Genomic DNA, 12,961 nt, shown 5'->3' with positions numbered 1-12,961 from the left:
AGGTCTCCCCAGACATCCCCTAGTGAAATCTTCCCCACAAGGCCACGGCCAAGACTCGTGCAACCTCCTTCGACCAGTGAGGAAATGAAGGCGCAGGGAGCGGCCAACCGCCAAGTAAATAACGGGGACAGGACCCGGAATCCAGGTTTTCCAACCCGGGACCACAAAGCCTGCCCGCTTCCTCCTCACAGGCAGAAGGGAGTTGCAAACTCAGTGACCGCCCGCAGGCCTGCGGAGCCAGGGGTGTGCGCTGCCGGCGCCGCAGACTAACCGCGCGCCAGGTGCACAGGTGAGACTCATGGTGCTCCGTCGCCTACCGACTCTCACGCTCCCGACCCCGCCGCTGAAATTCCGGCTGAGTCGGCCACCTGGATTTCCAGGTTCTCAGGGAGAGTGGTTCGAGGGGCTCGGCGCACCTCCGCGAGCCCGCCCCGATGGGATTAAATCCAGACCCAACCCAGCGCCAGGGCCGGGCGTGGTGGCGGTCGATGGAGTGGGAACCTTCCCCCAACCCCCGCGCCCTATTCGGGTCACTCACCCAGAACGCTGTGGAGTAGACGATGAGCGAGAACTTGAGCCAGAGGTAGGAGAAGCGCGCGCAGTAGCGCACCTGCTCGGAGTCCCCGCGGGGCATCCTGGGCGCTCCCGGCGCGGGCCTCTGGGGCTCCCGGGCTCGGTCCCTCCGCCGCGCTCGCGGCCCCACCTGCGGCTGCCCGGCCGCCGGCCCCGCCACCAGCGCTCTCCCCGGGACTGGCACCCGGGCCCCGCAATCACGGCCCCAGCTGGAGAGCCGGCCAGCCCCGGCGGCCAATGGGAGCGAGGCGGAGGCCCAGCCCCTGGGAGGGGGCCGGCCGAGGGCGGAGCCGCGGCCCGGGACTCGACCCGAGGCGGGGGGAGGCGAGCCGGCGAGAGCTTCGCGGAGGAGCTCGCCGACGCCTCTGGAAACGGCTACGCTGAAAGGCGCGGAGCGGGGCGTGGGAGCGAATGTCGGCGAGGAGAGCTAGGGAGCGAGCGAGCCTAATCCCGGGCACACAGAAGGCGCTGCTTACATGCGGGCTGTGGACTGTTTTCCAGAAGGCAGACTACGGGAAAGGGCAGCAAATAACGGCCAAGGTGTTGAAAGTATGCAAGTAAGTGTGCAAGACTTGAATGAAATAAGTGCAGGTGCTCAACCGTGGGCGGGGGCGGAATGCCAGCGCCACGTGCGCATTTGGAAGGTGCAGCAGACCGGGGTGGAGCTAGGGCCTGGAGTTTTCTCCTGTAATTTAGCTCTTAACGGAAGCCTTTGCCCAAACGGTGCCCCAGAATCCTCTTCTTTGGGGTCTGGTGATATTCCAGCCCTGCTTCCGAGGTCCTCCTTCTCCGGGAAGCCCTCGCCCTTGGCCATTCCCAGGCTGGGTCAGCGGGCTCCCTCCCTTGCACACCCTCAGCCCAAGTCCGACTGGGACTCTTCCTGGTCTGTCCTTTCCTCGGACTGGTGGCAGAGGTGGCTGTGACCTTGTTTCCCATGCTAGCCGTCGCGGCCTTACTCACCCTGTTTCCCACCTCCTGGGCCTAACTCAGCCTGGGGCTTTGGGCAACCGGCAATTATTTATAACACTTGCTAATTCCACGTGGGGCCCAGAGGTCCTGAGCTCCATCCTAGTGTTGGGTGGGGTCCCTGGTGGTGACTCCAGGAATGACACCCTTGACCAAGTTTCCTACCCCTTGTCTCACAGCCCCCCTCCCCCAATAAACGCTCACCACCAGAGACAGCGCTGGGAACTGCCGGCAGCAGGGCTCCGCACCAGAAGGAAGGGAGTAAAGGTGGAGAGTGGGTGTATGGTTTAGATTTTTTTCATGATGTGAGTGAGTGGTGCCACTGATGAGTTTTAAACAGGGAAGTGATCTAGTATCTGACTGGTGCATTAAAAATCTCCTTGTGCCTTTCACATGGAGGGTGGACTGGAGAAGGCAGACACTGGGGAGCAGGAAGGCTGGTTACGAGGCCATCGTGGCAGTCGCAGTATGAGATGATGTTGGCTTGGGACCAAGGGTACAGCACCAGAAATGGTGGCAAGTGGTTAGATTTGGGAAAGTTTATTGGACATAGAGACAACAGGACTTCTTGATGAATTAGGTGTGGGGTGTGAAGAAGAGAGAAAAATCAAGGATCATTCCAAGTTTTCCACCTTGAGCAACTACATGGATGGTGCTGTCATTTGCAGAGGTGAGGAGGGGTAGGGGCAGGTCTGCTTGGAAATCAATTTGTTTTTTCCAAATCCTGCCAGAGTTATCTTGGGAGCTCAGAAGTGAGGTCTATACTGGATGACATAAATTTAAGAGTCATCGTGTCAATTTAAACCATGGGCCTATGTAAGATCACCTGGGAGAAGGGGAGGGCAGGGGAGGGGACCAAAGATTGTTCCTGAAGTCCTCCAACATTGAGAGAAGGAGAAGCTGGTAAAGAAATCAGAGAAGGTGCAGCTAGTGAGTAAGGAAGAAAATGAGGCCAGTACAGTGACAGGGATGCCTGGGGAAGAAAAGGCTTCAAGAATTTGAAAGAGATGTGGAGCAGGATTTAGTGTTCATGGGAACACATGTTCTGAAACTCTCCAACTATGTCCTGAGAGGGCAGATAAGGGCAGCGCAGAGAATTGACCATTGACTTTACAAGATGCAGGGCATTATAAGATGTGACCTTGATGAGAGCTATTTCGATGGAGCCATGGGTGAAAGCCCAGTTGGAGTGGATTGAGGAGTGGAAGGAAAGAGAAGAAATGAAAGATGCAAAGGTAGACAACTCTTGAGGACTTTGCTGGGAAGGGAACAGGGAAACGGACACTCACGGACAGGTATATAAAACCACTCATGTGGTACTTAATATGTGGAATTCTTTCAAATGCACCAAATAGCCTCCCAGCCCAAATACACAAGAGTTAGTAGCCTCTTTATAGGAAATTTTAAAAGGCTGCAAATCATTTGCAGCTTCTCTTATCACATAGCATTTATTTCCATACCCCTTGAGTCTATGGGGAACTTGTGACTTGCTGTGATTGATGGACGTGAGGATGTTTGAGTTCCAAGTCTAGGTCTCAAGAGGCCTTAAAGCTCATGCTTTGGGCTCTTGGAATGTTGCTGCCATGAGAACAAGCCCGTCTGCTGGAGAGACTACAGGAAGTAGAACCAATTTGTCCCAACTGACAGCTACTAACAGCCAGGCATGAGTGAAATTATCTTAGACCACTTAGCCCAGTCACCCCACTAGCTGACCACATCCACGTAAGTGAGTGCAGGTGAACTATCTAGCTGAGCCCAGATCAAATTGCCAACCCATAGAATCATGAAGTAACAAATGATTGCTTTAAGGCATGAAGTTTTGGAGTGCTTTGTTATGAAGCAAATGCTAACTGATAAACTTAGTGACTCAATAAACAAACTCAAATGACCATCCCTTCTTTCCTCTTCCTCCAGTACTTCCCTGGAGTACTGCATTTTTGAACTATATATTTTTTCTTGAGAATGCACTTCTGTTTTCCCTCAAACTTTCCTTTACCCCTTTCTGCACCATCTCCTCCCCATCCACTTTTCAATTCTCATGGATCCACATTCTTTCTCTACCAGTTATTTATTTAGCACCAGGCACTGAGCCGTAGGTTCTCACATGATTATCTCAATTCTCACACCAAAGCCTGTGGAAGTTGATGTTAGTCCCACCTTACAAATAGAACACTGAAGTTCAGAGAAGTAACTGAATAGTTCTCCACTGGGAAGGTAGACTGTTCTCTCATCCAGCAAGCTATGTGCTATTGCCCCAGCTACATTAGAATGAAGTGACTTCATGTGGTTTGAAAAACAAAACAGGAACAGTACACGCAGCCAGATACTGGGAATTCAATACTGGTTAGAGCTGAAACCACATGGAGTCATTGTAGGTTACTGCAAAACAGTAGTTCTGTGAGACTAAGTGTTTTGTAAAAAAGGATCCATCAGATAATTCTGGAAATGCTGCAGTATATATCTTCATAGCTTCTAACGTGAATAGGTATGGTAGATCTCTAAGAGGAAAGAAAGGTATGCAGCCTTTCTCCACTGTATTAACCACAGAATCACTTTTTCCCAAGTCATCAGCTATTAACATCAAGGAGCTAGTATCCCTTGGAATGTACGTTGAGAAATGCTGCCCAGTGGAACTAATTCCCTCATTCTTTTGGAGTTGAATGTGACCTCCTCCAAGTCATGTGCTCTATATTTAAGAAGAAAATTAAAGACAAAGAGATTGTTTTTGCTTGACTTTGTAAAATTATACAACTTCCTCTACTATGGTTGCAAGACGACCAGTGGGGTCTGTGATTTTACCTCCCAGGGCCCAGGAGGAACCAGGACCAAAGCCTCTCAGGAAATGCAAAATGCTCAGTGCTCAGAGGGGCCAGAGTTAATCCTGTGGTTTCCCATCTTGTAAATCCCCTGAAGCTCTGCTTCCAAAACGTGTGCTCCTGCTGCCACCCGTGCCCATCTCCATGCATCCCAGGGCCGCCTTCTTAGGCTTGGCTGCGGAACCCCCCTCCTTGCAGCTCCCCCCGACCAGACACTTCCTGCCTCCTTTGGGGCAGACAGGACCAAATGAGTTGTCCAGTTCCCCATTCTCTCTGGGTCCCAGAGGCCCAATTTGCTCTGCCCCTCCCCACTCCCTCCTTGAGACAAGATCCTGGGGCAGTTGCACAAATGCCTTCATGCCACATTGGTCAGCCCAGGCCCGCCTTCCTGCTACCCCTGCTGTCCCAGCTGCACGGCTCTTCCTCACCAGCCGGAGCACAGAGCAGATGGCCTCGGGAACAGCTGTGGGACGGGTAGGTTGATAACGTGGTTTTCCAGCCACAGGGAACCATGGCTAAATGATGGCACAGCCATGCTGCACCATGTCACTGGATGGAAGTCTACTGAGGACCGTGGGAACTGCTCTTCACACACTGAGGCTCTGCCTGTGTTTGGGAGGTTGGGGTTGGGATAGGTCAGGTTTGTCTAATTCTGAGACTCCAGCACGGCTTTCTGGGCTTCCATCCTCAGCGATGGGGTTGGGGGAACAGAAGGGTAGTGCCCAGCGGGTGGGTAGAGTCTATTGGAGAACTCCCTTGGCCCTTAAGGGATGGGACATCTGGGAGTCCTGGGTAGAGTGGCCAAGTCCACGGGGCCAGGAGGGAGGGTCCCTGATCTGGCAGCAGGTCCCAGGGCTAGGAATGGGATCAAGAGCTGGCAGAACCTACAAGAGTTCTGTCTACTGTTCCCCATGAGGCGTTTGGGGCTGGGCCCCTGGGTGGTGGGCAGGAGCAGGCCTGGGGGTCAGCCGAGGTGGTCAGCCAGTGGGGAGGTCCAGGTGAGGTGGAGCCATGGAAATCAGAAGAGGATAATCAATGGTAAGTTCCATAGGATGAGAGCTTTTCTCCCAAAATTACTCCCCCTCCATGTGTAGGGTGAGAGTCTTTCCAGAAGAAGATGGAGGAGGGATTCTCCTCAAATTGAAAACCAACAGATGCCCAGTCCTTTCCAATGTAACTTGGATTGCCCTGTATGGGCCCCAGGTATGGCTGCCCCATGATTTGGAACTTTTTCATTCCTCAGCAAGTCTCTTCTAGTCAAGTGACAGGGTCCTGAGGCTGCTAATACCTGAAGACTGTTTGAGGCTTGACCCATTCTGCCACTTCACCTGAAGCTGCCCCAGATCCTGACTTACCACAGATGTGAGCCCTGGCTCCAAACACATGGACACCAGCCAGGCCCTCGCCTTGCCCTTGGCTCCCTGTAGAACTTGGAACAAAATCCTCACCGAGGTCCTGCCCTGGGACCGCTGAAGCACAGGGGCTCTCCTCCTCTCTAACCACTTGCCCTCGCCTCCCTTGGGGTGGGGGAAAATGGATGCCCCAGGGACATGTTTACTTTCTTTTGTCCCCTCTTCCTCGGGTGACCAGCTGCCCAGTTTGCCCAGGACTGAGGGCGGTTCCTGGGATGTGGGACTTTTGGTTTTGAAATGGGAACAGTGCCAAGCAAACCATCACAGCTTTCTGGAACTGAGGGGCTTCCCAGGATGCAGGAATTTCTGATGCTAAAACTGGGAAAGTGCTGGGCAGACTCGGCAGTTGCTGACGGTGCTTCTTTCCACCTTGCCCACCCTCTCACGGATGTTCAGAGGGAGTGGTCAGTGGTAAGAGGAAAACTCAGAGATGGAATGGAGGTCCCGGGACAGGACCAGTGTCTCCAGTTACCCGAAGGCTGTCGAGGGGGAGAGCAGAGACTCATTGCAAGGGAGCCCTTGGGATGGGAACAGGCCCAACAGGACATGATCCCGGAGGAGGTGGACTCCCGGAAGCAGCACAGGGTTGGGGAAAAAGCCTTCGATTCAGAGTCAGAAAGTGGGGGTTCACATCCCAGCCCTTCCGTGCGCAAGCCTGAGACACTGGGAACGCAGCTGCCCTCTCTGGATACCAGTTTCCTCACCTGTGAGTGAGGCCCTCCAAGGACAAATGAGGTCACCAGCATGAAATGATCAAGCACGGGGCCTGGAACAGAGCAGGCCCTAAAGAAGTGAGCCAAAGCTGTATCTAGACCGGAGGGAGATTTTTCCTATAGAGGTGTCCAGACATGGAATGGGATGCTTTGGGAGGGGCCGGGGAGGGACCAGGGAAGGGAGGTCCTTGTCCCTCATGAAATGCAATCCCTTTTCAGAATGTGGAGAGGGTCAGGGGGAAAGAGAGCAGACAGGGAGGGTTGCATCCCCCCGAGGGTGTGTGATGCTCTCATGATTCTCTTGCACCTTCCGGTTTTTCTCCAAAACTCCCAGCTGACAGCTGACCCTCTGTCCAGCTGCAACGGTGGATGCACCAAGATCCTCTACATGGGGAAGACCTCGGAGCCCACATAGCCTTGCTCGCTGTGCGCAGGGACGTGCAGGCAGACCTGGAATGAGAACTCAGGTCTCTGGGGTCCTTTCCTGAATAAATGGGAAGACACGTTCCTAGACGGAAAGTCTCAGTACTGAAAACGTCAATTCTCTACGGATTAATCTCTATGTCCAAAGAGGTCCCAAGCAAAGTGTAAGAGAATTTCAGAAGTGAATCCACAAGCTGATATTACAATTCATCCAGAAAATATAAATGAATAGTCAAGAAAATTAGGAAGAAAAAAAATGAGCTAGAACAGACACTCTCAAAAATTAACACAAACTATTAAGCTATAGTAATTAAAACAGAGTGACATTGGTTGCAGGAGTGGCCAAAAAGATTAACGGAGCATACTAGAGATTACTAGAGCAAACATATGTATAGCAGTTTAGTGTGTGCTGAAGGTGGCATTTCATAGACTACACAGTAAATGGAATTGGGACAATTGGCTATATGTTTGTGGAAAAATAAGGGCAACTCTTTATTCCTATGGCAACAAAAAGTAATTTCCAGGCAGATTCTAGAGAAAAGGTTTTTTAAAAATTTAATTTAAAAAATCATAAGAAAATATGTCTATGCTAGTATTCTTGGGCTTAAAAAAGCTTTTACATAAAATACAGAATTCATGAAAGAAGAGGCTGAATCATTGAAAAGGGACCATAGAGTTTTGTTTTTAAAGATTATTTTTTTAAATTTTTCTCCCCTCCCCTCCCCTCCCCCAGTTGTCTGCTCTCTGCATCCATTCGCTGTGTGTTCTTCTGTGTCCACTTGTATTCTTGTCAGTGGCATTGGGAATCTGTGTTTCTTTCTGTTGCATCATCTTGCTGCATCAGCTCTTCATGTGTGCAGCGCCACTCCTGGGCAGGCTGCACTTTTTTCACGGTGGGTGGCTCTCCTTATGGGGTGCACTCCTGGCGCATGGGGCTCCCCTATGCAGGGACACCCCTGCATGGCACAGCACTCGTTGCACGCATCAGCACTGTACATGGGCCAGTTCATCACACAGGTTAGGAAGCCCTGGGTTTGAACTCTGGACCTCCCATGTGGTAGGCAGACGCCCTATCATTTGAGCCAAATCCACTTCCCAGATTTTTTTTTAAAGCGTCAGACTAGGAGAAAATATTTATGATAAGTAATAGACAAATAATTAATACTCAAAACATTTTAATAATTATTATAACTCAATGGGTTGGCAACCCACTTTAAAAAACAGGCAAAAGAGAGGAAATGCAAAAAGCCAAAATTACTTATGAAAAATTTTCTACATCACTAGTATTAGAAATATACAAATTTTTAAAATTCCATTCCTCTTTTTTGTCCTTAAATTGACAAAAATTAAAAAGATCAGAAATACCCATTATTGAAAACAATATGGGGAAACAAATCCCCCTTCCACAATGTGGTGGGGGTGCAAACTGTATAGCCTTTTTTGGAGTCATTTGTCAGTATCTTTTGAAATTAAAGGGGCTCATAGCGTTTGACCTAACAGTTTCATTTCTAGATTTCCATTCTAGAGAAATGCCCTACGTGTACAAGAAGCACACACGGGATGTTCGTTGGGGTTACCTTTGGAAATGCCTGAAGGACCATCAGTGGAGATTATGTACAGTCACACCATGGAAACCACACAGAGGTTACAGAGAATGAGCTGACACAGAAAGTCCACCCAAGACATCCTTAAAGAGAAAGAAAATCAAGTTGCAAAACAGTATGTATGAATCAAAGCCAAAATGAGATATCATTTCATACCTATCAGAATGGCCACTATTTAAAAGATAGAAAACTACAAGTATTGGAGAGGATTGGAGAGATAGGAACACTTACTCACTGTTGGTGGGAATGTAGAATGGTACAGCCACCGTGAAGGACTGTTTGGCAGTTCCTAACAAAGTTGAATATAGATTTGCCACATGACCTGGCAATACCACTACTGCGTATACACCCAGAAGAACTGAGAGCAGTGACAGACACCGGCACACTGATGTTCATAGCGGCATTATTCATGATTGCCGAAAGCTGGGAACAACCCAGGTGTCCATCAACCGATGAATGGAAAAACAAATTGTGGAGTAAACATACAATAGAATATTTTGCAGCTGTAAGAAGAAATGAAGTCATGAAGCATATGAAACATGGATAAACCTGAGGGACATTATGTTGAGTGAAGCAAGCCAAATAAAAAAGGACAAATACTGTGTGATTGCGCTACTATGAACTAAACATACTGCGTAAACTCGTGTTCTTAATAACTAGACTATAGGTCACCGGAAAATAGAATGAGGTTACAGAAAGGAAAGCAGAAGGTTAACCTGTGCAGAATCGGTAAAAAGATTGTTGGTTAATCTTTGGAAATGAGTAGAAATGCTGAAAGCACATCTTAGTAACTAGCAGTGCTAATATATGGGTATGACAGTGGTTGAAAGGGAAAGTCTAAAGTCCTGTATATTACGAGAAGGAAAGCTAAAAAATGTAACATGGCACTGTATAGCATAGCAAAACCTCGTGAAATATGGATAATATTGCATGTATAAAACTGTTTTTCTCTGAAATAGAACAAATGTACATTAATATTATAAGATGTTAATATCAGGCAAATATCTAACCAAACCAAACTATGGGCAGTAGTGTACAGTAATATATTAATAATCTTCCATTAAGAGTAAAAAAGGAAATATACTAAGGGAAAGAAACTAGAGAAAAGGTACTATATATTATTTGACTCCATCTATACAAAATATAAATACAAATAAATTAGAGCGATGGAAACAATAGCAGCCATGGATGGCAGGGGAAAGATAAGAGAGATTGAGAGGTGATTATTAAGGGGTAGAGGTTTTTGTTTAATAGTAACATTATTGGAGTAGTGAAAACATTAATGTTGATTGAAGTGATTAATGCACAACTCTGATTATACCAAATACACTTTGTATAGATTATACAAAGATTGTACACTTTGGATAGATTATATGTTTTATGAATGTGTATTAATATCAATAAAATTGATTAAAAACAGTATGTACAACATGTTCATATATATATATAGGAACACAAACCTCAAACTAACTACATGTTACCTACAAATATGCATAATAATAGTCCTTAACTTTGGAGAGAAAAGTAGGATGGGGGAGGGTAGTTAAAGAGGAGTTTTGTTGTTGTTGTTCTTTTAAAGATTTATTTATTTCTCTCCCCTCCCCTCGGTTGTCTGTTCTCTGTGTCTATTTGCTGCGTCTTCTTTGTCCGCTTCTGTTGTTGTCAGCAGCACAGGAATCTGTGTTTCTTTTTGTTGCATCAGTTCTCCGTGTGTGCACCTCCATTCCTGGGCAGGCTGCACTTTCTTTTGCACTGGGTGGCTCTCCATACGGGGCGCACTCCTTGCGCATGGGGCTCCCCTATGTGGGGGACACCCCTGCGTGGCAGGGCACTCCTTGCACGCATCAGCACTGCGTATGGGCCAGCTCCACACGGGTCAAGGAGGCCCGGGGTTTGAACCGTGGACCTCCCATGTGGTAGACAGACGCCCTAACCACTGGGCCAAGTCCGCCACCTAAAGGGGACTTTTGTTCTCCTAAGAACAGTGTTGCAAAAAATGACTTACAACAAAAAATTACAAAAGGAAGATATGAAAGTTAAGTGGTCCCTTCCTTCCAAAGTTACACATATATACAAATCAATATGCATATATATTCAATTTTATATGTCGATATATATATTATATATTCCTGTGTGCATTATGTATGTGAGGAGAGAAAGGAGAGCAAGCAAATTTTTTTCTTAAAAATTAGCTCATACAGGGAGCTGATGTGGCTCAGTGGTTGAGCACTGGCTCCCCACACACGAAGTTCCAGGTTCAATCTCTAATCCTGGTACCTAAAAAAAAATTAGCTCATACATTATATACTGTTCTGAAGCTTGCTTTTCACCCAAATAATTATCATAGGCATATTCTTTTTGAAGGCTATACAGTTGGAATTTCATTATAGGGATGCACTGTAAGTTAGGGCACCAGTGCCCAGAATGATAGATTTTAGGTTGTTCCCAGTCTTTTGCTGTTGCAGCCAACGCAACCTTGGTCATTCTTGTTCCTGGTGTGTTTGTGCACATGTGCTTTTTTCTCCACAATCTCACCAAGACTAGTGAATGAAAAGTGTTATTACAACTTACCCATAATGAAATACCATCTCACACCTATCAGAATGGCTAAAATTGAGAGGACTGACCAAGTGTTACTGAGGAGACAGCAACAGAATTCTCACACAGTCCTAGACTGTAACTTGGTACAACCACTTCAGAAAATTACTTGGCATTTTCTTTTAACGTTGGAGATAAACTCTACCTTATGGTTCAGAAATTCCAACTGAAATGCATGCATGTGCCCTGAGAGGTCAGTACGAGAATATTCCTAGAGGCACAACCCAAAAGGCCATTAGCAGGAGTGTGGCTACTTCACTGTGGTATGTGCACATAGTGGGACACCAGGCAGCCTGGAATGAGCGAACTTCAGCCAAACCCAGTAAAACTGGATATGACTCTCACAGCAAAAACACTAAACCAAAGAAGCCAGGCATAAAGGAACACATACTATGTGATTCCATAAATATAACACAAACAGACGAAACAAAGCTATACTGTTTAAAGATACAGTACACGGTATAGAAAAGAAGGAAGTGAGTGCTCTATTCTAAAATCGAGGTAATGGTTATTTTTAAGGGGGAGAACAAGGGTTGTGATTGGAAAGTCACTGGCAACATCCTTTGGCTTGCCCTGCATGGTGGTTTCTTGGGTGCTTGCTTTATCAAATCATTAGGTTATACATTTATATTTTAAGCCCTTTTCTACCTGTGTTATATTGCATAATAAAAAGTTACGTATTTTTAAAGAAAAATGATGTTCTCATTTTAATTTGCATTTGATGATTTAGTGAGGTTGAATGTGTTTTAACACGTTCATTAGTCATTTGTAGTTTTTCTGCAAATTTCCTGTTGATGTCCTTTGCACATTTTATCTATTAAGCAATAGGCTCTTTGAAGTGGGCAAAGTCAAAGGCTGGCAGGCTGAGGAAATATCAGTCTCACCCCTTAAGCCCAGAGGAGGGGGCCTTCCTGGCTGAGGAGACCCCAGGCGGGATGCACAGAGCTTTGACTGAGGAGGGGTCTTGGAGCCAGCTGGGGTTGGCCTTGTTGGGGTTCAGCCAGGCATGCAGGGAAGGTAGCTGGGGAGCCCTGGTGAGGGGAGGTGGTGCCAGGCCCTGCGTGACTCACTGGGAGTGGCTGGGTGCCCAGGCATTAGGCTCAAGCAGCCCCACCTGTCACTCGGAAATGGCAGGGTCCTGCTTGGGAAGGAAGGCCTCGGGGGGCGGGCTGACGGTGCCAAAAATGGGGACCTGGGGGCCCAGAAGAGGGGTCTGGACTTGATCCTGTAGCTACTGGGGAAGATGGACAGAGGAAGGGATGGAAGACTTTACACTCAGAAAACATGTATCATCCCCTGTTCTGTGCCAGGCAAGTTAACAAGTCACAGCGTCCTGCCATGTGTGAAATGCCACGGGACCCCCAGAGCAGGGGCAGATGAAAACTAGCAGCCCTTAAGGGCAGATGCCACAGTTTACAGCCTCCAAAGTACTTTCACCTGACACATTCGAGCACTCACCACTTCCAGACTTATTTGGATGGTGCCCGCCTTCCCCACTGGATCATCAGCACCCTGCGGTGGGTAGTGCCATCTTACCACCTGGCATCTGAGAATGGGTGGGATGCCAGGTCCATTTAGGTGCTCGTTAAACATGGACTCTGCAGAGCTGACCCTCCCTGGGCCTCCACCAAAATCCAGACAGCCCTGGCCACCGGGAGGGCTCACAGGGAGGGGTCAGTTCTCCTCTCCCAGACTTGCTGGCTCCTTTCTCCTACTTCCCACATTTTCCCTCAGGGCACTTCTACTTCCTCTTTCCTGTTCCCTGAGCAATTCAGCTTAGTTGCAGCATCTACTTTTTTTAAAAAAAGATTTTATTTATTTATTTCTGCACACACACACACATTGTTTGTGCTTGC

At 48.0% G+C, this 12,961-nt stretch overlaps 1 protein-coding gene and 1 long non-coding RNA gene across 2 annotated transcripts in view; one reads left to right on the top strand and one right to left on the bottom strand.

Annotated features, from left to right (window-relative positions):
- Positions 1–727, bottom strand: part of TSPAN15 (tetraspanin 15) — a 48,947-nt gene extending 48,220 nt beyond the window's left edge. The window contains exon 1 of the mRNA XM_004470548.5: positions 539–727. Coding sequence (XP_004470605.1) covers positions 539–634 — 96 coding nt within the window. The 5' untranslated portion in view covers positions 635–727. The remainder of the gene's footprint in view (positions 1–538) is intronic.
- A 152-nt stretch (positions 728–879) lies between these two features.
- LOC131278744 (uncharacterized) lies at positions 880–11,799 on the top strand. The gene is made up of 2 exons (XR_009186166.1): positions 880–1,130; positions 8,416–11,799. It is a non-coding gene; the product is annotated as an uncharacterized lncRNA (long non-coding RNA).
- The last annotated feature ends 1,162 nt before the right edge of the window (positions 11,800–12,961 follow it).

Source organism: Dasypus novemcinctus, chromosome 6 (assembly GCF_030445035.2).
Source record: "Dasypus novemcinctus isolate mDasNov1 chromosome 6, mDasNov1.1.hap2, whole genome shotgun sequence".
Taxonomy (NCBI): domain Eukaryota; kingdom Metazoa; phylum Chordata; class Mammalia; order Cingulata; family Dasypodidae; genus Dasypus; species Dasypus novemcinctus.
This window is presented reverse-complemented; position numbering and strand designations above follow the sequence as displayed.